The 24,246-nt window shown below is 41.2% G+C and overlaps 2 protein-coding genes across 5 annotated transcripts in view; one reads left to right on the top strand and one right to left on the bottom strand.

Annotated features, from left to right (window-relative positions):
* The window catches only part of ssh1a (slingshot protein phosphatase 1a), an 83,293-nt gene that overhangs the window by 56,995 nt on the left and 2,052 nt on the right, over positions 1 to 24,246 (bottom strand). The window contains exon 1 of one of the 2 annotated variants that reach the window (XM_039771824.1): positions 883 to 1,373. The exons of the other annotated variant lie outside the window; for it this stretch is intronic. Coding sequence (XP_039627758.1) covers positions 883 to 963 — 81 coding nt within the window. The 5' untranslated portion in view covers positions 964 to 1,373. Of the gene's footprint in view, positions 1 to 882; positions 1,374 to 24,246 lie in introns of those variants that run through there. 2 annotated transcript variants of the gene reach the window in all.
* On the top strand, positions 7,017 to 23,216 carry LOC120540772 (D-amino-acid oxidase-like). 3 transcript variants are annotated; one of them, XM_039771828.1, is made up of 11 exons: positions 7,017 to 7,118; positions 13,309 to 13,504; positions 15,119 to 15,233; positions 15,311 to 15,387; positions 17,140 to 17,205; positions 18,496 to 18,550; positions 18,920 to 19,024; positions 19,607 to 19,689; positions 20,858 to 20,975; positions 21,732 to 21,830; positions 22,491 to 23,216. In XM_039771828.1, the coding sequence occupies exons 2-11, from the start codon at positions 13,311 to 13,313 to the stop codon at positions 22,614 to 22,616; spliced, it is 1,038 nt and encodes a 345-aa protein (XP_039627762.1). In that variant the 5' UTR covers positions 7,017 to 7,118; positions 13,309 to 13,310; the 3' UTR covers positions 22,617 to 23,216. The 3 variants fall into 3 exon arrangements, with proteins under 3 accessions (XP_039627762.1, XP_039627761.1, XP_039627764.1); XM_039771827.1 differs by lacking the exon at positions 7,017 to 7,118 and adding an exon at positions 10,446 to 10,548; XM_039771830.1 differs by lacking the exon at positions 7,017 to 7,118 and adding an exon at positions 12,940 to 13,140.

Here is a 24,246-nt window from a genome sequence, read left to right as displayed (position 1 = left end):
TGGATTTTAGCCTAAATAGGGGGCAAATAAATCGTCATGTTAAAAGAGGGTGAAAAAGGTTAAGTAAGAAATTGAACATAATAGTAATGACATCTACATGACAGAGTTGCAGGGACAAGATATAAGTAAAGCAACACACCACACAAGAAAACTGCCAATTGTTATATAAGAATTAGGAAACACTGATGATTACAAAGATGCATACAGGGATGCCAGGTTTGCCATAGTCAGAGTTAAGATGAGTCTCAGGGGGCACATAAGGGAATATGCAAACCCATGCAAAATACAGAATATACTAGCAGCTTTGTCAGTTTGCACTCTAAACTGCTTTGCCTTTATCAAAAAAGTGGAGGACGTTGGGCAAACAAGGAGAATTTGGATTTTTACCAGCGGACAACCTTGCTTGTCCACTCGCAATTTGCAATGCAGACTCGGTAATCACTGAATCCCACACTACGTCTGATCCACTTACTATTAAATCACGGAATTCTATATGGGCACCTTATGCAACATTTTTGTAAATAAGTCAGACATTGAATTTCAATGCACATCACATAAATGACACTTACACAGGTTGAAGGCGATTGTCTTTGCCATTACCGTTCGTCATATCTCGCTTGTCATTGTTTTTTTCTTATCTATCTGCTTGACGCTAGCTGAGAATGCACGAAATTATTTATAACGGACAAGCATCTCGCAACGCACACTCTCTCCTTTTTATTTCGTACCCCTTGATATGCCGCCGTTATCCATCCTGTGCACCCACTGCTCCCCCCGTTCTCCGCCCCTCAGCCGGACTCAGGCCTACGCGACGGCCGCCGAACACCGGTGTTTCCCAGACGACGCTGCCCACGCGAAGCTCTTAGCCGTGGAGGTACTCACCTCTCCCGCGTTGGTGGTGGCGGTACTGGCCGTTGAGGCGGCGCTGGGGGTGGGCGAACGCTGCACCGTTACGAGAGCCATGGCACGCAGAGAGCGAGGAGTTGCTGCTGTTGCTGCTGATACTGGTGGTGGTGCTGATGATGTTGTTGTCGCAGCACCGCCGGTGCACCGGTCTTGTTACCTCAGCGGTCGCCGCCTCGCCGCGCTTTTGACAACTCGACGCTCGGGGTCCAGCAGCCTCTGATTAATCCATCGCCCGCTGTCTATTGCGGTGGAGGCTGAGGGGGAGAAGGAAAAGGAGCAGGGGCAGGGGTTAGGGTGCGGAGTGGATCCTCGGCTGAATTTGTAAAGGTGGCAGACGGGCGGGCGCACTTTTCTTCCTCAATATTTATCACTTGTCACTTCGGTGAGGTTGAAAACAGTGAGACACGCGCGCGCCCTCACACACCTACAGTGGGCGGGGCCAGCTGGCGAAGGCAGAGCGGCGAGCGGGTGAGCAGACGGGGAGGCAGCTCAGTCATTCAGTCACTCAGTCACGGCACGGCACGCGCCGCCGGAGCCACTTGGTCTGCAACGCTGCTGCTAAGGAGTGTCACATGCGTGTTTAGGAGGTGCTTAGTTCTTTGATATCAACCTTTTAAATTTTTTGTGTAACGAATTCATATTACACCATGCAAATATTTCAAGTGTGCGTTTTTTCCGTTACCACTTCCCACAGACTTATGTTAACGTTCATTGGTAACTCTAACTGGCCCAGTATAGATGAGCGCCCTTCAGATGAGCATAAGTGGGTTTCAGGGGATGGATGGAGCAACATAGAAAGCAACAATACCATTACATATATTTCTTTTTTATTTTACAGATATTGCATCCTGTCTAAAATATGCACTGTATATATCTTGATAGACGGTCTGAGCGTGACTAGCTGCTAAAAATGATGTGCAGTCGAGAACTGGACAGGATCAGAAGGTGCGGTGCTAAAGAACAGGGTTACTCCGCTCATGGAGGGGTCCACAGTGTGTGCAGGTTTTTGCTTTAACCACATTTTTAATTAGAACCCATTCATTTACTACTAAAGCAATATATTTTTTATTGTATTTACTTTTAGTTAACTCCTTTATTATGATTAAGAATCATTTATTGTCTATTTTACTTTAAAACAGCTGCAGTTAGGTTTTAATTGCCTGTTATTTTAAGCAGCTGTTTTTTAAAAATGAGGAATCAGTATCTTTTCAGCTAACGTGCCTCCATTTAAAGCTGTGTCCGTGCTTCATATAACATCTGCGTTAATACAATGTTCTGAAATAATTGTGAGAGTGGGAAAAGACCACGAGGTACAAATTGGTTATGGACAACAAGAAACATCTGAATAATGTTCTCAGGAACAAAAAATAAAGATTTGTCTTGGAAAAAATAAATCAGTAACAAGCCATATAATTATAATTAAAAGTTTCATTATTTGCTAGGGTCTGCTTCACTCACTGTGGACCTCCCGAAACAGAGCTGAGTTCCCCTGGAAAGAATATTATTTCCCATTCAATGATCCATAGAATATTTTTGCCAATCCTCAAAAATCAGTGAATTCCTATAGGTCAGGTGAACACATTTTTCAGATAAAATTTATAATGAAAGATGATGTAATGTTCTGTCTGTTTGTACTCCAAGAGAGACTCGAAACCCAAACACTCTCTGTTCGAATTGTATTAAATCTGGACACTGGAAATTCCATTCTGGACCTTGCCCAAACACCACATTATATCAATGTTAATTAAAAAAAGTCTAAGTTTCCTTGCACCTCCAATGTAATGTTAGTAAATTTAGATATTCAAAACTCCCCCACCCCATCCCTGGCTCTACATTCTAATGTTGGTGAATCTAGAGACTTGAACGTTCCAGGGGGACCTCGTTCTCAAACCTAAAATGAGTAAATCTGGATTTTTTTGTTCTATTAAGAAATTGGACTTATGTATTTCCACTTCAGGCACTGGTTGAATAAACTGTGATACAGAGTAAATAAGTGTATTACTGTATATGTTTCACCTCCATGGTCCATGAAGATTTTCTCAGTTTTCTACGAGTCCACAAAACAAAAAGTTTGAAAACCGAGGGCATGGAACATTTGGCATGTGGTACTAGACCAAAATCAGCAGTGGACGTTATTTAAAAGTGTTAGTAATTTTCATAACTTGACACCCTGTCACCTGGTGTAGTGAAACTCCATGGATTAGTAAATAATTAATAAAAATCAACAGCTCTGGCATCATGTGACTGCAATGGTGCAGAGTCCACAGGCCCATATAAAAATAAGACGTGTTGGGAATTAAAAGGTCAGCACTGCCATAGTTGGGAGAACTAAACATACAATTACAGCAAACCCTGTAAAGCTTAGGTTTATTAACTTTTAACCGCTGAATCAGGGATGGCCTGAAACATTGGCTTTGAAAGTCCCTGGCACCATCTAGGGTCTTAGAAATGGGCACCAGACCAAAGTGCATTTAGTTCAGCATTCTGGAGACAAACCATTATAAAGCCCCTGCTCCCAAAACCACAACAATTACAGATTGTGGTCTGTGACCCCAGTAATTTTATATTTTATTCACAAGAAATCTTTATAAAAAGAAAAGGGAAGAGAGAAAGAGAAGTAGAAGCACAGGTAAAAAAAGGAAGTTGGTTGTAGATAGGAAATCATCTTCTAACGGTGGTTTGGTGTTCTCTCTTCAGGGGTGTGGGATGATGAAAAACTTGGATAGAGACAGGGAGGAGGTCCACCTTCATGATCGTGGAAGGGACATCATCTAGTAGTAATTTTAGTAGTCATATTATCCGGTGTATAGAGTACAGTGAGTACAGTGCTTACAAAGCCATGTGACTTTACATTTATGCCAGATTACACATTATTTTAATTTTCTGCAATTTCTAAATTTTGTACTATTAGGTGGAATTACATCCTACCATACAGTAGTTGCAGCTGGGACAGGCTCCAGACCCCTGTGACACTGAATTAAAATAAGTGGGTTTGTGAATGTTAGACAATACTGTATATGCTCTTAGTTTTGTTTTTTTTTTTCTGGTGCTAAGGTGATATTCTGGAATGTTCTACACTTTCCCATGTGTTATACTAGGCAATTACATATTTAACTGTCCAAATTCTTTGCTCACAGTGGTAGTTTAAATGTTTTCAGGTGTAATGCAATGGTCATTTTAGAATGATATCTCCAATCAATGGCTCTATAGGAGAGTACCCTCTAATGGACTGGGCCACTTTTGTGATAGACTATAGCCTCCGTGTCCAGAACTGGGTGGATGATTTCAAGTTCCCAATTCTGGTCACCCTGATATCTCACGTTATTATTCTGAGGCATTTGGAAATATTTGTGATTTTTAGTACTTTTCTGTATGATTTTCTCGTTGATTTGAATTGGGAACCTCCATTTGAAACTTTGTTGTTCTGAGAACTTTTATTTTTAAGTTGTGCTGACTGTTCTGCTGTCTTACTCTTCATGGTTAGCTCTTTTTTCATCCTATTACTTCCTTTGTGATTCTAAAGTTTGATAGAACCAGAGCCTTCTTTTTCAATAACATGCTCAGGCCAGGATCTTGTATTCTCATCTTTCAATATTCTGTGACAACAGTGGATTTTCCTATCATCTCTCTTGAAACAATATGGGATACTGGCATCTTGTATTCTCATGCATCCATTTTATATACTTATCTTCTTGCGGGCTTCATTTGTCTTTGCATGGTTGCTAAGTTAATCTATTACGCCCTTTGCTTCCCAATAGCATTCTGCTGTTGAACTAACCCAAGATGACCTTTTGTTATGTCACTCTAGTTCTGGAATCTCATTATCTTTAGAGGTTTTCAATTCTTGTAGGGTATTTTCAAATGTTAAGATTGCAGGTGCACTCTGTGATCTCCAGTGGAATTCCATGGCTATACTGGAGTGTGACATATTTGCACTTGCCTGTCAAGGTACAGGGACCTCATTTAAGGTGCTTGTACACACATTTTTATTCTTTCAGTAATTCCTAACAGCTTGGGACACACTGGAGGATTACTTCTCTTAGTTACTTTGAGGGCATCTAGATATTCCCCAGAAAGGTCTGGCGAAAGCTGTTGGCGGCAGTAGAGACTCAGCAGATTATGCCATGGAGAGTTTTACAATCACCACCCTTTGATACTTCAAGAATTGTGGAGAACAATAAGAAATCCAAAGATACTGAGCAGAGGAACAGCACAGCAGAGAGAGGAAGGCAAAGCACAAGATCAGCTGGCTTAACCTTTCAGTTTTGACCGAAATTAAAGACAATGCAAAGATGTTCTATTAATAAAAAGCGATAACTGAAACTGTATTTATTCAAATGAAAAAATACAAAGGACAAATTATAAGTGTACGTACTGTAAGAGGAAATTGTGCGCTCATTTATTTAACTAAAAAAATTTACAAGAGGATAAGTATTGGGAGAATACAGAGCGCAAAAAAGACAAAGCATCTGTCTATCTATTTATCTAACTTACTGAACCTTTGCTATCTATTATATAGCAACTTCCACATCTGTTTAACTAAACAGCCTCTATGTGCCTTCTTAGCACAGCTTGAAATTCTATGTACTCAACTGAGCCTTCTCACTACAGAACACTCTCTGTTTTCTCCTCTCTTTTCTTTCTCTCTTTCTCTTTCTCATCCTACCATGGCCTGTTTCTCCGTCCAACTTCAAACTTAATTAAGACTTCCCTGTTGTGCCTGCTGTGGTCTTTGCACCTGAAAATTCCTCCAGGGCACAGTACAATGGCTGACCCTACACTCTGACCTTCAAAGGTCATGTGAAAAGAGAATTTCCCCTCTGGGATTAATAAAGGATATCAAATAAAAAAATATATCAAATCAAACATTCAGTAACCTTAAAAAGGGCCACATTTATCAGACATTTCTCCAGGTAAAGAGAGAGAGAGCATGATCAATGGATACACTGCATGGTATAAATAAAGATAAAGTTAGATGGATGTCCAATAATTTATCTGCCTGAGTATTATATATTTGCGCTACAAAACTGAAATTGTCGGTGGAGATCAGGACATGTGAATCCTTCTATTCCAAAGGGATTAAATCACTGGAGGCAAAGTGGAGCAAGTGTTGAAGTCAAGGGGGATTACATTGAAAAGTAATGAGGTGAATCTGTTCATCAGATTTCACTGTTATAGTCGGGTAAATACATTATTGAACACCCCTCGTAAAATTGTACTTAAGTAGAGACAAAGAGGGAGACGATGACTAACGAATATTATTCCTGTCGTGTCCGTTTCGAACCAGCAGAGGGTAGCAGCATGCTAAAATCTTTTGGAAGAGCTCAGTCAAGACCGCACGACTCTGAAATTTCAAACGGTCGTAGTCCAATTCGGGGCCACTGCAGGTCGAACGTAGCTCAGGATGTGCACCAGTCCATCGCACGGCTCACTCCCACGTATACGACACATAGAATGCTTGCTAAGATGCAGAGATTGCCAAGTCAGCGGCACAAGAGGGTCGGAACGCTCGTTTCGTTAATATCGGGGATGCACAAGGAGCTTGTAAAAAGAAAACAACTAAGGACATCGTTGCTCCATACAAAAATGGATCATAGTATGTGCTGGCTGAATGACGATCAATTCATTCAAAGGCATTCTCCATTCGTTTATTGAGACTTTTTGTGGGGTCACCTCACTCGTTGAAGGATGCCCGGGCCGGTTTTGAGACCCAGTCCGCTCCTGTGAGTAAGGCACAAACTCCTGGCTATCCACAGTTTAGTTCACGCCGCCTTATCACGTGTGCTTTGGTCTGTGACAGGCTGGCCGTAAATCCGGGTTGTTTCTTTTCATGCGCCCAATAAAAAAAGGATCATAAAACTGATGATGATCTATTTATACACGAGTGTAATCATTGTATTTTGTGATTAATAATAGGCTATGTTGCATTTGCTCATCACTGCACATTTTCATCAATGCTCGTAAAGTTATTTGCTTTCAAAATTTCACTAAGTTATTTGAAGTTTGCACATTTATTCATTACCTAGAGTGAATGTTAATGAATGTTCCTGCATTTTATCTGATCTGTGCACTCCTGCACGGCTCCGTTTCTCGGCTGCTCTGCCGGAGGACTTTGTACTCTGGAGAAGGAGTTCAGTTCCCTCTCACCATCAGGCGTTAGTCCACGGCAGCTTCGGTCGGCACTCACTGAAAGAGAATACAACTACAAACAGGTAAGACCACCGGTGGTTTTGCTGTCATTTTAAAATACTGGCGTTTGCTTTTGAACACCAGGACGATTACCAATGAGAGGATATTCAGACCATCAGTGTAACTGCAGGGTGAAAAACACAACGGTGCCATGTGGTTACCGCCTAAAACCTCTGGACCACCAACCCTCTGCCAGTGCCTACTGGACTCTCTTCACTAAGTCTTGAAAGTAACAAATAAGACACCATTTATCTGCGATCAAACCTGTTCGATCGAGCCCACGGTCATCAGGAACAGAAGAAGCAGCTCGGCTACGGGAATGTGGTATGGAGTGTATGTTAATACAGGTGTGCCGCAGGAGGTCAATCTTTGTGTTCATTATAAAGTGCCTTTCATATCTATTGATCTATTCATTTTATACCGCTTTTCATATACACTAAAAGTAGATTTTTGAAGTTAAATAATATTTATGGTACGTGGTTTTACGAAATGTACTCATGTACTGTAAATCCAGTCATATACTGTATAATTACATTATATCTACCAACTTGTTGTTTGTACTGTCAGCTCAACTAATTTCAGTAGAACTTACTATAAATGTCTGCATGATTGCAGCTGACTATCGTATCTATTTGCTTAAATCTTTTACGTTCTCTTGAAAAAAAGTAAAAACTCAACGGTATGTTTTAACATGTGGTGCCTCAGGTCATGTGGTATCTCTGTATGGACCTGTCACTCATATGATCTATTATATAGTGTACTTCATATCTGCTTATTATATACTGACTCAAATAGATTTTAATATATAGTGCCTTTCATGTTTATCTTAAAGATATGTAATGATTTTAATATCTACTCATCTGTCTCGCTTACTAGCTAACTAGTATGCAGCTTAATTATTAAAAAAAGACTAAATTATAACGGCATCTTGAAGTCACTTCTTAAAGTTGAGGATTTAAGCGGATAAATACATGGGGCGAATGTGCCATCTCCTTCTGTAACGATGCATGCAGAAAAGTCAGCAAACTTCACTGAGTAAGCAGAAAAATATCGGACTTTCTTACCTGTGACGAAATAAGCAAGTGAGTGCCTGCGGGACGTTGAGCCATGCCAGCTGGAGCAGCATAGACAAAGCAATGTTACAGACCTCAGGTTACAAAAATGGGCTTGATGTGGTGCTGCAGTGTGGGGTGGAAGCTGTAGTGTCTCATTACTTTTATCTGGCACTTCAAATTGTCTTCAACAGTCTTTACATCACTGTTTTAATCAGCTCACTCTTCTTTTGAGAACAGCCTGCTGCTGTTCCACTAGTTGGAGTTTTGATGTGATTTGGTCCGGCTTTCTGTTTTTTTCAGGATCCCCTGCAGCTGCCTCTGACGCTTCTCATTTGAATAATGGAATTCCAGCTCATTCTATTAGTGACACATTGCTGAAATGCCATTGCCAGACTAATGTAACTTGTCAGCACTGTCATACAATACATTTATGATTGAGTGTTTGCGTTCGTTGTCTGTGTGGAATTCCCAGGTTCTCCCCATGTCTCAAGTGGTTTTCCTCCGGGTTCCTCTTCAGCTACTAAGTTATACTAGATAGATTAACTGCATAGTGAGTCCAAATTGACAGAACCCTAATGTTGATGTGAAAGGCCATTACGATGGACTGAATAGAACTCGATGGAGAGCATGCTTCAGTTAATTTTGGGATTAACCATTTCTTTATTATGATGGGTCTGTCAACCATGTCTCTTGCACTTGAATGCCACAATATCCAACTTAATTTTGCTTCAGTGTGGCACAGTGGTAGTAAGGAGGCCGGGTCCTCCCTGTGTAGAGTTTTCATTTTCTCCCCTTGTATGCATAGGTTTCCTCCCACAGTTCAAAAAAGATGTAGGTTAAATGGATTGACGATGCTAAATTGATCCGTGTTTGTGTGTGTGTTCCATCTGTGATGGGCTATCGCTGTGCCTTGCACCTGAATCTTAATGGGATAGGTTCCAGCTACCCTACGACCCTGCTCTGGAAAAGAGGGTTTGGGAAATAGATAGAGGTAGGGCCTCAAGGGAAGTTGGCGCTTAATTTTTATGGAGCCTTGGGTTTGCTATTCTGTACGCCGAATTTCCACCCTGTTCATGTAGGGTGCTTCTCATAACTGACGTTACTCCTCACTGGGCAGATCAAAAGCGTACTCCTCAACCCTGTGATGTAAAATGGTAAAACGCTTTGGTTGTTCCTAATGAATTAATTGATGCTCTTCTTGATTTTTTCCTTTCAAATATTGTAACATCCGGCAGATGCTTCAACATTAACGATGCCCGAAAGAATCAGAGGTGCGCGGACCTGACTGGAAACAGCGTAGGCGGTGTGGTGACGCGTGTAAATGAACAGCCAATGACTGCTAAAGGGGCGGGGCCTCGTTTAACGGTATACAGTACAAATATTCTGGGTGTAACAAGTACACTAAAAATCAAAGCGGATTGTCTCTGTAAAAGAAAATATCAGAATCTCTTACATATTAAAACGCATTGAGATGAAGGAGTGTAACAGCCATTGTCTCAGTCCTCCGTTTGAGAAGAAAGATTCCAGTTCTGCATATAAACGACAAACTTCATTTTGCGAAAAAGCATGATATGATCTGATATGGTTTAAGTTGCACCAGTCTGGGGACATACATCCGACAGTTACAACCTCACTAAATATTACAAAACACTTCAAAAAAGACCCCCGAACAACCTCCCAAAGAGCAACTCCTCATCATGCAAACCTTTCCAGCACTAGTCACAGTAACCCAAAAAGCACCATAAAGACCCGAAGATGAGAGTCACAGTGATGAAGTGCGAGCAGAGGACTCCGGTCAGGTGGTTGGATTGTGCCCCTCAGGGCTGGAGAGACTGCACAGGACTGAGTGTAGAAGATAATCGGTAGTGATGTTCGAGCAATTGAATTGAATTGAATTGCAGGAGCGAAGGGCGAATTGACTTGTCTCAGGGTCAATTACACTTGGAGAGTTTGTAAAATAAATTGTATTTGTTGTTTATTAAATGGACGACATGTGCATCCGTGGGTATCCTTCCATCCATGAGTCTCCAGGTCGCTGACTAGAATCTCTTTTCTCTCATGGAGGACCGAGGCAATTTCTCTCACACTCCTTCATGTCTATGTTTTTAATATGTTAGAGATTCTTGCTAATTAGTTTCACGACAAGCAGTTTTTAGTCAGGGGCGCTACAATATAATTCTCGATTTTACAGATTCTCTGACACCGGAGTTCATCTCTTCCGTACAGAGGCGTCTTGTTTTAGAACAGCGCATTGCTCATTGGTCAGTGGGCGTGTCGTCTGCACGAAGTAGGCGTACAACGCAAATGGGGGTGTGGCTACCCGCACTTTCATTTTCGTTTAAAGTTGGCCCGCAGTGGAACTGCGAAATGAGTTTTGGATCTTTAAGCCCGTTCAAATGTAAGTACGGATGTATGTGGGAATGGGAGGGACGAGCTTGTTTTTGGTATCAGTAGAAGTCCTCAACACAGAAGTTCATTTTGTTATAGCTGGTACGCCCCTCAGACGGGAGCAGTCGGGCGCGGAATGCTCGTGGATCGCGTACTAAAACAGAAGGTGTATTTTTCCATTCATTTGAAAAAAAAAAAAAACCCTCTTTCTTTCAATTATAAAATGACACAGGCCCGCCGCCAGAAATATTTGGGCCCCAGACAACTGGGTACGTGTGGGCCCCTCTGCTTTCCCCCGGGTCCCCACATGCCAAAACCTTAAAATACGTATACAAAATGATCCAAATGTAGTTTATCCGACAGCGACAATGCTGCATTTGTGAATACCATACTTGATGATTTAAGCTTTCTCGCATATCAAAGTTTGACTGCGAGAAGGAAAGCCAGTGCTAACGGAAGCTCGTAGCGGAATTGAAACAATACATTAATGAGATAGGCCTATGTGTTATCTAACGTGTAATGGTACAATTGTACCAATGCAATGAATAGAAGTAACATCTGAACATTTTAACATATACAGTAATAACGGTTAGGGTTATCTATATGGTGTACAGTCAGTATGGTAACTTGCTGTATCAAACTTCAAAGTTTTCAAAAAATCCGGGTGATCCAGAATCTTTAGTGATACACACAAAACCAACGCACACTCGTCACTGCTTTAAAAGGAACAATAAACACCCAAGCGAATGAATTATCACACTACGGGGGCGGACTTCTGCTACATCATACATGTCAACATCCACGATAGTGCACAACAATATCACTGTTGTCTGAGACAGAACAGCGCCCGTATGTGTGAAACGGAAGTATTCAGTTACAGCGTCGAAGTCAATCTATTATCCACATACCCAGAACAACAAACATACTACTCAACGTCAAGCTCAAGGACGTCGGCGTCGGCTCTCCTTTGTCTTTGACAAGCGTGCTTCACACGACACGAGCACGATATCTACTTGCGTGGAGCGTGCGGCTATTAAAACACTCAATTGTATTGTAAGCTAAATGATTTAACTTTTCTATTACATGTAACTTGAATATATATATACGCGCACAACATCAGCATAAAAAAAATCAAGCGTGAAGGGACCCCCTTCCGTTAGGGCCCCGGACCAGAGTCCCATTTGTCCCCCCTGGCGGCAGGCCTGAATGACGTATTCGGACTCGTTAAAACAACGATTCCAAACCGTACTCTTTCTTCCTATAACAGTACGAATGTTATTGCAGATGATGCTAAATTATGAAATATGAGTGAGTGCGGGTGTGGAAAGGTGGCCTGTGTTGAACAGATGTCCAGAGCGGGTTGAGCTCCGACTTTACACCAAGTGCTACTTCTGGTACCACCTTAAAACTGAGTACATGTATTGCGTTAGAAACTGTGAAGATGGCAAAATGGTTTGACAGAGTGAAGGTGTGTGGGCTGTCATGTCCTTATTTTGATCAAAATTCTTTTCACATAATTCATACAGCTAAAAGAAATCTGTTTTTCTTTTTTAAATGGCCTACGTGAATTAATTGTGTTAGTGTGCCCTGGTTGTGAACATCAGCAGCCTTGCTTGTCATACTGGACACATATCAGCTTTCCATAAAACTGTACTGGGATTGGTGGATTCGTGACATGGATCATACTGCTTTTTAATCATATCAACTGCTGCTTTCATTCTGTTTATCATAACATTTACTTCCTTTCTGTTAGGCAAATTCTGCTTGCGTTACATTTGGTGGTACACTGTGTGTTTTGATTACTTTTGAATATTGTAAGCAGTGGTCATTACCACATTTGCCTACCACTGATAGCAATGTGGATTCCTACATTACATATTTTTAAATGCTTATGTGTCTATTTCCCAATTATCTGCACCCATTTTGTCCAATTCAAGGGGACCAGTGCCCACCAAAGCTGCATTTGGTGTGAAGAAGCCAAACTCAGACTGGGCACACAACCACACTCACCTGTGCAAGGCTTTGTTATGTGGGAGGTAAGCTTCAAGTACATGAATGAAAAACACACACAGACACAGGGAGAACATGCAGACTCCGTGGATAACAGTCCAAGGATTCACCCACACAGCTATATTATGGACTGTGTGTTTGGTGTGTGTGCGGTAAGGATAGGCTCCTTCTGCCTGCCACCATGAACTGGAATAAGTTAAATTTAACAATTTTATGGTATGGCATGTGTTGTGCCCTTTACTGCTGGGATAGACATGTATTCATAAAAGGATGGAAGTGTGATAGACTACCTGTACTTTCAACAGATTATCTGCATTTTCTAAAATTTATTTTACAATTCAGCTATAACAATTTCTGCTCTCTTCTCCTTTCTGTTTTTGTCTCTCTTCAGTGTGTGAGGGTGCTTTGCTAATCCTCTTGTTATCTTGGCCATGTTACTGGCCCCTACAGACACAGTAATATTTCTGCAGTTCATCTCATTCCCCACTAGGGTGTTAACAGCTTAGTAGTGAATTGGGTGGAAAGTACCCATCAGCAACTGCTGCCTCAACATTTCAGCCGGGACTTCACATCTGAAGGGACAGAACTCCAGGTGGTAAAGCCCTATTGTTCAAAAGAACAGCTGAAAAGCTGCAAGTGCTAGATGATTCTCATATAACACCATTTTAGACATCAAGCATTGCATACTTTCAAAAAAGACAGTGGTGTTGTCTGTGTTCTTATTTTATTTCTTCTAATATTTTTATCTCATTGGTATCAGATATGCGTATTGCAGTAATTGGTGCCGGGGTCATTGGCCTGTCGTCAGCACTGTGCATACATGACCGCTATCATTCTAAGGTGACCCCTCTGTCCATTGATGTGTATGCGGACCGGTTCACTCCACTGACCACCAGTGATGGGGCAGCAGGACTGTGGCAGCCTTACTTGTACGATAACGGCAATACACAGGAAACGTGAGTATCTCTGTATCGATTATATAGTGCCTTTCATATCTATCTATCTAATGTTCATAATATACATCAGTAACAATGACAAAAGCTGAAGAAGCAAAATAATAGCACTTTTTGAATCTGCCTGTCTATAGTGCCTTTCATATTGCTCCATCTATTTTATTTCCAGGCTTGGAGTGATACTCTGCTTGCCAGTATTTCTTCCCACCAGTTTCATATTCAAAGACCTTCCATTCCAGTCTTTGCATTAACGTAATTCCCTGTGCCTCATTACTGTATTGTCAGTCTTTAGACTCAGTAATTCACTTTTGTATGGAGAGGGATGCTCTTCTCCTGCACCTAGAAACAGCTGGTGTAGAGTCTGAAAACGGACAAATCCACCTTAATAAAAGTGTCTGTGTGTGTATCTGCGTGTTCATCCAGTTGACAGGGTTAAGAAGGATAAAAAAAAATCCAAAATGATAATAAAAATACCAAAAAAAGGTCTAAAAATAAGAATATTGGTCTTATCAACATATTTTGTTGACTGACTTTATATGCCGGCAAGAACAGTGTAGTAGCAACTTTCTTGTACCCGCTGGGGCAGTGTGAATGAAGTTTATAGCTGTAATGCTAACAACTGATAACTTCACATGGTGGGCAATGGATGAGTGAAAATACGGACAAACTGACGTAAACCAAAGCCCTGATGCCACTAAGCTAGAGTTGTTACACCAGGCCAATGTGGTAGCAACCACCTCCATATTTTTCTAGCAAAGCACTTCGGCTATAAGAGTGGTCAGTTTGAGAAGTGACACCTAGAGGATTGGGCAAAAACCAGTGGCTCCATCTTAAAAGTAAAAAGGCCACTGTGAGGGAAAGGGATTAGGTATGTATTATTATACCAGGCCAAATGACAAACCATGTATCAAATCAAAAACATGAGGTCTATATTGGCTACTTTGGTTTGATGGGTACCACAGTTATTAATACTGAGGAATTTAAGAACTTGAAGTGATATTGCTGTGTGTGACGTTGCATTTTAATAATAATATTAAAACAAATTTTTAATTAAAAAAGTGTCTGATGTAATATATCTGGTAAATGCTTTCTCCTGTCTTCATATAATTGCTGTGCATACAAATCTGGAGTGTAGATTTATTTATTTCCAACATCATAGTCTAAAATGTAAAAGTTATGTGCCATAAGCAAAAGGAAAGAACATTCCTGGCTAAAGGATAACCTGGTGCAGTGGGTAAAAAAAAAAAAGAAAAGTTGCATGGCTGAGCACTCTGTGGAAGTGTTTGGCACTGCTTACTTTTTCCCCAAATGATTATTCAGATTTAGACGGGGATAAGTGCAAGTGGAGTGGGCGTGGTCAACTGCAGTCTGTTTATAAAGGGGGAGTAAGAGGTGGAGCCAAGTGATGTCACCATTATGATGCTAATGTGTTCTAACTACACCCAATCACAAGTTGAGGCAGGTATGAAAAAGCAGGGCTTAATTTGGATAATATGCACTTGGGGAGCCTGAAGTTTTATCTGATCAACTCTTCAGTAAATATCTGCTCATCACAGCAGTTACCCTGTTAAACAAAAGATGGAGGAAATGTAGTGATGACTTTTTTTTTTGATTTAGCAAATGGAACAAAGAGACATTTGATTACCTTCTAAGCCTCATCAACTCTCCTGATTCCATCAAAATGGGAATCTACACCCAGTCTGGATACAACCTGTTTACAGAGCCAATGCCGGTAATTATTTTGGGGTTATACACCATCTCTCTGTGTGCTCCTTCGCTCCATTTATTTGCATTTTCTTTCTTTCACAGGAACCCTCTTGGAAGGACATTGTGCTTGGCTTCCGGCACCTTACCCCTCAAGAGATGAAGATGTTCCCCGATTATAGGTACATGAAGCATGTCTACAGGCCATGACAGGTTCTTAAATTACATGAGATTCATGTCCTGGAGGACTACCATAGAACCCCTATCTGCCTTTGACTGCTCCTAGTCAGGTTACTGCTGTGGCACAGTTTTCATTATAAATGATGTTCACATTTGTGACTGGGCCATTTTATGGACTGGGCTGTTGCTAGCGGAGGTTAAGGGAACTACACCAAATGTGCACAGAACTGCCCCCACACACCTAATGTCACTGCCATTTTGTAGCCTGAATTTGAGGATTTGAGGGAGAGGGTGGAGAATTATGTCAAAGACAAGAAATGCTGTGCCATCCAAAAAATAATATATGAAGAACAATTATAGATAGATTATAAAGAATTAACAGCATAAAGCAACAGATGTTAAGAATATGCAACTGGTGACTAAAGGATCTTTGTGAAATCTGCATGTTGTTGCCATGTCCATGTGAGCTGTCTCATGAGCTCCTTCGGCCATGTCTTTCTATTGGCAACTCGAGACTGACCAGCTGTGGTATAAGATTGTGCAACACGAGGTTCAGCTTTTACCTTCTGCCCCAAGCTGCTGAGATTGGCTCTAGATCCTCATGATAGAAGCGTTTAAAAATGGGGTGCTGCTAGTCTGATATACAAACGTCTACGTGTGGAAATGTGTCTGTCTGTCCGGCCCGGAAGTGAGAGATGGAGTCGTGCCAAGGGCTCCACCTCCAAGGATACACAGGAGAGGCCAGCACATCGGCAAAACAAAACCTCCGAAGAAACTTTCAATGACCTGACATCTCGACATTTCAATTTTTTTTCTGACGATTTCAATAGACTCTAGGACCCCATGCTTTTTACAGCATGGGCTACACAGCTAGTATAAATATAAAATAATGGCACTCCCGACGGCCCAATGCCAAACTGCATTTTATGTCCCCTACCAATTCACTTACTACTGCAGCTTGTCTCCTGTGTCCTCTGTGTTATTTATGTTGCATTATTTCCCTTTTTTCGCTTGTTAATAAATTAATGCTTTAAACTTTACTTTGCTGTTCTAATTAGGATGGGCACTTAACTGGAAAGCCTGTTTTTAAATAATTGCACTTTTTGATCTTGTTAATTAGAGATGGAGGGCCTCACCTTTACATCAGTCCTCTAAGCTGCTGGGTTCTCAGTTTGCATAAGTTAACAGAACATCCATCCATCCATCCATTATCCAACCCGCTATGTCCTAACTACAGGGTCATGGGAGTCTGCTGGAGCCAATCCCAGCCAACACAGGGTGCAAGGCAGGAAACAAACACCAGGCAGGGCCCCAGCCCACCACAGGTTAACAGAACATTCTGCAAACAAATGAATTAAATGTAGGATTGTAAGGTGCTGGAGCCTATTCCTACAGCACTGTGCATAAGGCAGGAAGAAACCCTGGTCAGGCCTCCAGTCCATTAAGTGTTCCCATGGCAGTCCATCCAAAGACATACCAAGACTGGCCAGCAATGCCAAACTGTCCTGATACTAATGTGTTCCTTATAATGTGCTAGTATGGTATCCAGAATAAAGGGTCCCACCACTGTGACCAGGACAAAGCAAGCGTGGTCAATAGAAAATGGGCAGACAAGATTTGATCACACCAAGCCAATTTTGTAATTTACATTTTTTTCTGCTTTACAGCTCATACAAATGACCAATTTAGAATCAACCTCACAGATTTGGGAGGTGGAGGTATAAATATTTAAAAATTCTCTTCTTTTTTCACAGCTGTGGTTGGTTCAACACTGCCCTTATGATAGAAGGAAAGAGTTACTTGCCATGGCTCATGGACAGGTCAGTTTGCACTCTTTGATTGCCTTCCTTCCACAACAACACATCCCAGGAATTCTCTCCGGAGCTCCTACAAAACCCTCAGCGCTTTTGAGTTGGAACCCCAAATCCTGACATTCAGCTTTGTAATCCCCAGTGGTTTGGTTGTATCCTAAATTTATACACAGAGGAGCGCAGGTGAAATTTTACAGAGCAGGTACCCCTCTGGTTCTCAACCTGGAGGAAATAACTGTTTGTAATTTTAGATATTGTATATATTTATGCAATACTTTATATTTATATATTTTATATATTGTTTTATATTATGTATATTTTATATATAGTGACTTTTGTAGTTCATTTCATTCAAAAGTGATTGACAGCACAGTTCATGTTATTAGGATATGCTGGTAAGACTATCGCTGCACTCAGCACATGTGACAATATTGAACACCTGTATGCTTTAGCACTTGTTTGTATTAACTTACATCTCTGGATGCAGCAGTTCATCCATATTATTACATTAATAATTATCATCGTCATCCATATGTTTGCATGGTAATCCATCTAGAAAGTGGACTGCCAAAGCCATAGTGTTCTAATGCCAATACCCCTCATGATGCTTTAGCTGACTAGGAGGAGGTGAGTGCAGACAGTAAATGGGTGGACAAGGTCAAATTTCAGAGCTTTTCCAACACGACCATAGGCAGTCTCACTTTATGCATTTGCACACACCAGGCCAATTTTGTTATATTTGAATTTTACATAGTAGCCATTTCTTTACTTCTCATTTTAACATATATTAATTATTAGACTTTAATGTTGAAAACAACTGCAATTATTTTTTAGTATTAGTTTCAGGTATATGAGTGGGTGTGAATTGCTTCACTAGTGATAGGTGGATGGGTATCGACTATAAAGGTATCATCAAACCTTTTCTGTTCATTTTCATATCCTACCTTACACCCACTGCTGGCAGCACAGAATCCCATGATCCTAAACTTGGATTAAATGGGTTTCTGTGAGAGTGCAGCACCGTTTAACCCTGCTGTTTTAAAGTTTTAGTGATCCGGGTTCAATTGCCAGCAACATCACTGTTCCTTTGTGGGTTTTGTCATCATAACTCCCTCATGCAAAACACGACAGCCACGTCTAGTTGGCTTGGTATGAACAAGTCTGGGTGATGTATTGCTGTTTGGTTTTCAGGTCACCATAGTTCGGAAAAATAGTTTAAAAAGATGGATGGATACAAAAATAAATTGTTTGTCTTCAAACTCAATAATGTTGGTCAGATGTTCCTTTTCGGTTTTTTAGGCTCACTGAACGTGGGGTGAAATTTCACCAAAAGAAGATTGCATCGTTCCGAGAGGTGAGTGGGTAAACTCAATTTAATGTATTCTTACAAAGTGCACTTCAAATTATGAACCTAACGTAGCATGTCGTAATTAAAAATATAATATGAAAATTGTAATTTAAAATTTAAAATTGAAATAAAAAAAAATTATAAATATAGAGTGTTGGATGGATAGGCATTGTGGCTGTGCTGTGCATCAGACTTTGACTGTCATTTTGGTTCTGCTGTAGTACTAATCCTTGACTGGGGTGTGCAAGGCCACATACTGGAAGTGGAGGAAGAATATCTGACTGATTTTAATTTGCATATCTCTTTGGAGGGGCTTGACTGTTTTGGCTATGATGGCATCTCATTCCATCCTCCTTTTCTTTATTTTTGGTGTAGCTGGCTGACCGCAGAGTGGATGTCATTCTGAACTGTACTGGAGTGAGAGCTGGTGAGCTGCAGCCAGACCCCCTGTTGAAGCCAGGACGAGGGCAGATTTTGAAGGCAGGTGCTATTTTGGCTAACACCACTTCCATTCAGGGCTTTGTTCAGTAGTGGCACCCAAGTGTGTATAATGCCTAGTAAAGTCTAAACCTATTGAGTCTCAGCCCTATTGTGGCTGGCCGATTGCCATGGTCCCATCACACCTTTTGATTTCCGTGACCCTGACACACACTGGGGAAAACTAAATTTCTATTTGCAAATGTACATTTAGGGCGGCACAGTGGGTAGCGCTGTTGCCTTGCAGTTAGGAGACCCAGGTTTGCTTCCCGGGTCTTCCCTGCGTGGAGTTTGCATGTTCTCCCTGTGTCTGCGTGGGTTTCCTCCCACAGTCCAGAGACATGCAGGTTAGGTGCACTGACGATTCTAAATTGTCCCTAGTGTGTGCTTGGTGTGTGGGTGTGTGTGTGCGCCCTGTGTTGGCTGGGATTGACTCCAGCAGACCCCCATGACCCTGTAGTTAGGATATAGCGGGTTGGATGATGGATGGATGAAATGTACGTTTACCCAAAAGAAAGGAGCCACAAGGTGGAAAGGGTTATCAGTTGACGGTTTATAACTGACTATTGTTGGAATTTGTTGTAGGTGGATGCTCCCTGGTTGAAACATTTCATCATAACCCACAACTCTAAAACTGGCGTGTATTCTACACCCTACATCATTCCAGGGTAAGACATGATGAAGTACACAAGGTAACTCTTCTGGGAATGACCGCAGCTGGCAGGCTGAACTTGGCACTACTACATCATCCATGCTGTTCTGTCCATTGGCACGGTTTGGATGTCTGTGTGCCACCATTGTGGTAATTGGTGCCATAATACTTCATACTGATTCATGTTGCCTAGAATTTTTCCAGAGCAAACTTTATCATATATGTTTTCCTGAGGGCATTCTCTAATGACCATCAAGGCAATATAAAGCCAAGAAAACAAACGTATATAAAATAAAATGGTTAATTATAGTAAAAAAAGATAAATCACAAAATGGTACAGGGACTTGGAGACAGTATGTACAAAATGAAGAGAAATGCAATGAACTTTTCACCTCAGTGGGCCTACCTTAAATGCCGGTATAGTGTCACTTTTATTTTCCTCCTGCCTTTTCTCCATTCTTGGGACTTGCCTACACCCGCTCTCTAGACGTGAAGGTCATAGATCAAGTAATCAGAAGGGGCATTTATGCCCATACCAGGAACCTAAAAGCTCACTTCAGGGTGTACGAATGGCCTCAGACACTCCCTAGCAGCTCGTGATGTCCCTCATGAATTCCAATTATTTCTTATGGCGTCAGACTAACTCTAGGACACTTGACCATTATAGTGGTAAGTTCATAGAAATCATTCAATTTTGGGAACTCATACTCCACTTGCTATCATTCCTCCAAGTCATCTATTCATACATATGCCTCAGGTATAATTATTTTCAGGCCCCCATCCATCAAAATACTCAGGGTTGCCATTATATAATCTAGCAAACCTTTTTTATGGGCCAGCTGTTGTCCTGCACTATAGGAAACAACTTACAAATGAGATCTCAGCAACCCCTCCCATCACCTCCATTCCAGCCCTGGAAACAACCAAAAACAATAGAAGTGTGCCATCTTTACTTTTAAAGGTTCTTTAAAGCCTAATGTGTGTATCATAACATATCACCTTGTTTGGTATCTCCTAATTTAGGAAGCAGATAAGAGGTGGAAATGACTATTCAGCACTGAAGGGAACACAGCCAATCACATTCAAATGGCCTATCTCCTACAGGGTCCCAATACTGGCAGCTCTTGTTAGGTGTGGCCGTATTTGCTACTAATGTATCTCTCTGTATGTTCATTTCTTTATAGAAGTCGCTCAGTGACTGTCGGAGGAATTTTTCAGGTGGGAAACTGGAGTGAAGACAACAACTCTGAGGATCACAGGAAAGTCTGGGAGGAAGGGTGCCACTTGGTGCCCAGCCTGAAGGTTAGTTGTAGCAAACTCTTTATTATTCCTCCTTCATACTGAAGTCAGTGTTGTCTAGGAGGTTGACATATAATGAATTTTAACAGCAAGCTAAAGATAAAGAGCAACTGTTGTGCTCTACCTCCAAGATGGAGAAGGTCACTTTAATATCTGTGACCAGCAACCCTGTATAGCCAGAATTGTATAGTAGGATGCAATATTTACTTATCCATAAGATAAGACTGGTGTATGTCTGTCCAGTACAGAGCCCATTGTCACTGACACTGGACGCATGGTAGGAACTTTCAGTCATCATGTTCAAGGCCACAATCAGCTGGGGACTGATCAAATGATGCTGGCACCTCACTTTGAACAAATCTTAACAGCTGAGACAGAACCTTAAAAAGACTCTGTAAAGGTGACAATGCACATTCAAAATATGTGGACAGCAAACTTTGTCACATGGAGGAAAATGAAGGAAAGCTGGCCTAGTGACTGCTGATGATGGACCTTGTGGATGAAAGTGGGGCCTGCAACAGTTTGGCAGAGAGTTGAACCAGGCAATCATGACCTGACCCAACATTTTGACACCAGCTTGGGCATCTTTGTGTTTGTAGGGAGCTGGAGCTAATCCTGGCAGTATCATTGGTAAGGCAACTTTGGATGTGGCACCAGTCCATCACAGAGGCACCAGTGCAAACAGCTGAGTTTAAACATGTCTAATATGTCATGCCGTCTGGTCACTTAGTGTTAAGTATCTGCATCCGTTTTCTTTAGAATGCCAGAATTCTGGATGATTGGACAGGCCTGCGGCCAGTGCGCAGTTCAGTGCGACTGGACAGTGAGACATTGCAGTTTGGAGACAAACAGTGTGAGGTAAGGCCTTTACATGCCACATCCAATTTTGCTTGTATGCAGAAGATTACTGAGCCCAAGGTTTAAAAAGCCAAAGCTGCCCCTTTTCAGCACTGTTATTCATAAAATATACATTTGCTCCAACAGCTTAAACACTTTAAGCAGTGAAGTCTGCTGACAAAGGAACTGGTCTAGAAACCCAAAGCCTGCCAGCTCACAGAGTGACCCTGAACAAAGTCACTCAATAATAATTATATACACAGAATGCTGCGATGGGCTGGCGCCCTGCCTGGGGTATGTTTCCTGCCTTGCGCCTTTTGTTGGCTGGGATTGGCTCCGGAAAACCCCAGTGACCCTGTAGTTAGGATATAGCGGGTTGGATGATGGATGGATGGATACACAGAATGATACTAACTATATGTAATGGTCTTATTTAAAACAAACGGTGTGCTTATTATTTGGCTGACACCTTTGCCCAAGGTGATGCACAACATGTGACATACAATTGACTACATTTCTTGTCTTTTCCAATTGGAGAACAAGCAGGTCAAGTGACTTGATCAGGGTCACACAGCATCATTAGTGGCATTTAAACCCACAACCTTAGGGTTTGAAGTTCAAATCCTTAACCACTATTCCATACAAAGCACTGGATGTTGTTGTTGTTTTTTTTAATTAAAGGTTATCCACAATTATGGACATGGAGGTTATGGACTCACCATCCACTGGGGCTGTGCGCTGGAAGCCGCAAACCTTTTTGGAAAGATTCTCGAGAAGAAGAAGCTGACCACTCACTCCCGCTTATGAGCCCTCTGGTGGACAGGGAATCTTGAGTTTGTGTTACTCAGTGCTGTGCAGCTACGCTTCAAAGGAATTGAATTATTTGACTTTAATTGCAACAGATCAAATAATTTTTAGTGATGTTCATTTTCAGATTTTAAAAAGAATCTCACAAGATGGCCTTTGGTTAACTTAAGGCAAAAATTTGTTTCAGGCCATCAGACCTTGATTCTTACATTTTTTCTGTGTGATTCTGTTAGTGTCAGATTGGTTCCGCACACCATTCATTTTGAACAGTGCTGCTTTTTACCTTGTCTTAGTAACGTCAGAATTGGGATTCATTTGTTTGAAGTTTACTTTAATTCACTATGGAGAATGCTGGCTCACCAGAGCTACTGCACTACGGCTTGATACTTCTAGTGTCATGGGACATTGTGACGCTATATAAAACAATCAGATGCTCGTGCATCATTGACACTAAAGAGCACATATACAAATCTCACTGCCAAATGAATTTTTACTATCAGAGGAATAGTTTTTTGCTTTGTGATTTTAATGGGAAGCAGTGCGGGCTAATCTGATACAGGACAAAAAAATTAAAGACACTTAAATATTTATACAATGCTAGCTGGATGTTTTCTATTTTGTGTGTATATATGTATGTATGTATGTATGTATGTATGTATGTATGTATGTGTGTGTGTATATATATATATATATATATATATATATATATATATATATATATATATATATATATAATCTTCATTTGAATCTTGATCTTTGTTTGTCCGCAAATGAATTAGAAGAAGCACTAGATGGCAGTAGAGAGACAGCTAAAACATAGGCATTGCATTAAGAATCTCCTCCAGGCTTATACTACTGAAGACTGTATGCCAGTCACACCTCAAAACACAGACATTCAAACTAAACAAATTGTTGTGCTTTAAATTAACTAAAGAGATCTTCATTTAGATCTTGATCTTTGTTTGTTCGCGAATTCCACGCATGCGTAGACCACCTTCCAGATAAGTACGTTGTTGTTACTCACGGATGTCAACATTGTGCTGGAATAACGAAAGGGGTGGTGGACAGTGTTAAGCTGGTTAGCTCCTGAGGCCTGGTTAGAGAATGAGATTGCCGAAGATAAAAGGTACGTGCCTACACAACATATGAATGAAAGAAAGACAGTGGGTAAAATGAATGACAACGTAACAGCATGTTCCGGAAATTATTATTGTTATGTTGTAGCCGGCGAGTGCTACGTGTCTCACAGTTGTACCGTGGCTTGCTCACATGTCAGTGACGTGATCCCTATTTATGCTTTAAAAAGCCTGGATACCTATGTGTCCCCCTTTTATAACCATTGCTCCGTGTATATCGCCTTACTCTTTGGATTGCCACAAAGCAACCTGCGAGATTGGAAGAAAGGTTGAGAAGACATTGTGAGAGGAAATGATAGCGTCGTGAAAACGAGATGGACTGTGAACAGACAGAAGCAGAAATGCTCCTACACCACCACATAATTACTATTTGGACAGTGATTCTGAGTAGGCCATTCCTATTGAATCAATGTCCAAGGGTTCTCTTTTGTAATTTTGTTTCCCTTATAAAAAATCATAATGCTGTGTGACGAAGGGCCCAGTTCACGACTGGC

Source organism: Polypterus senegalus, chromosome 12, assembly GCF_016835505.1.
Source record: "Polypterus senegalus isolate Bchr_013 chromosome 12, ASM1683550v1, whole genome shotgun sequence".
In the NCBI taxonomy this organism is placed as follows: domain Eukaryota; kingdom Metazoa; phylum Chordata; class Cladistia; order Polypteriformes; family Polypteridae; genus Polypterus; species Polypterus senegalus.
Note: the sequence above shows the minus strand (reverse complement) of the source record. Positions and strands in the feature narration are given on the sequence as shown.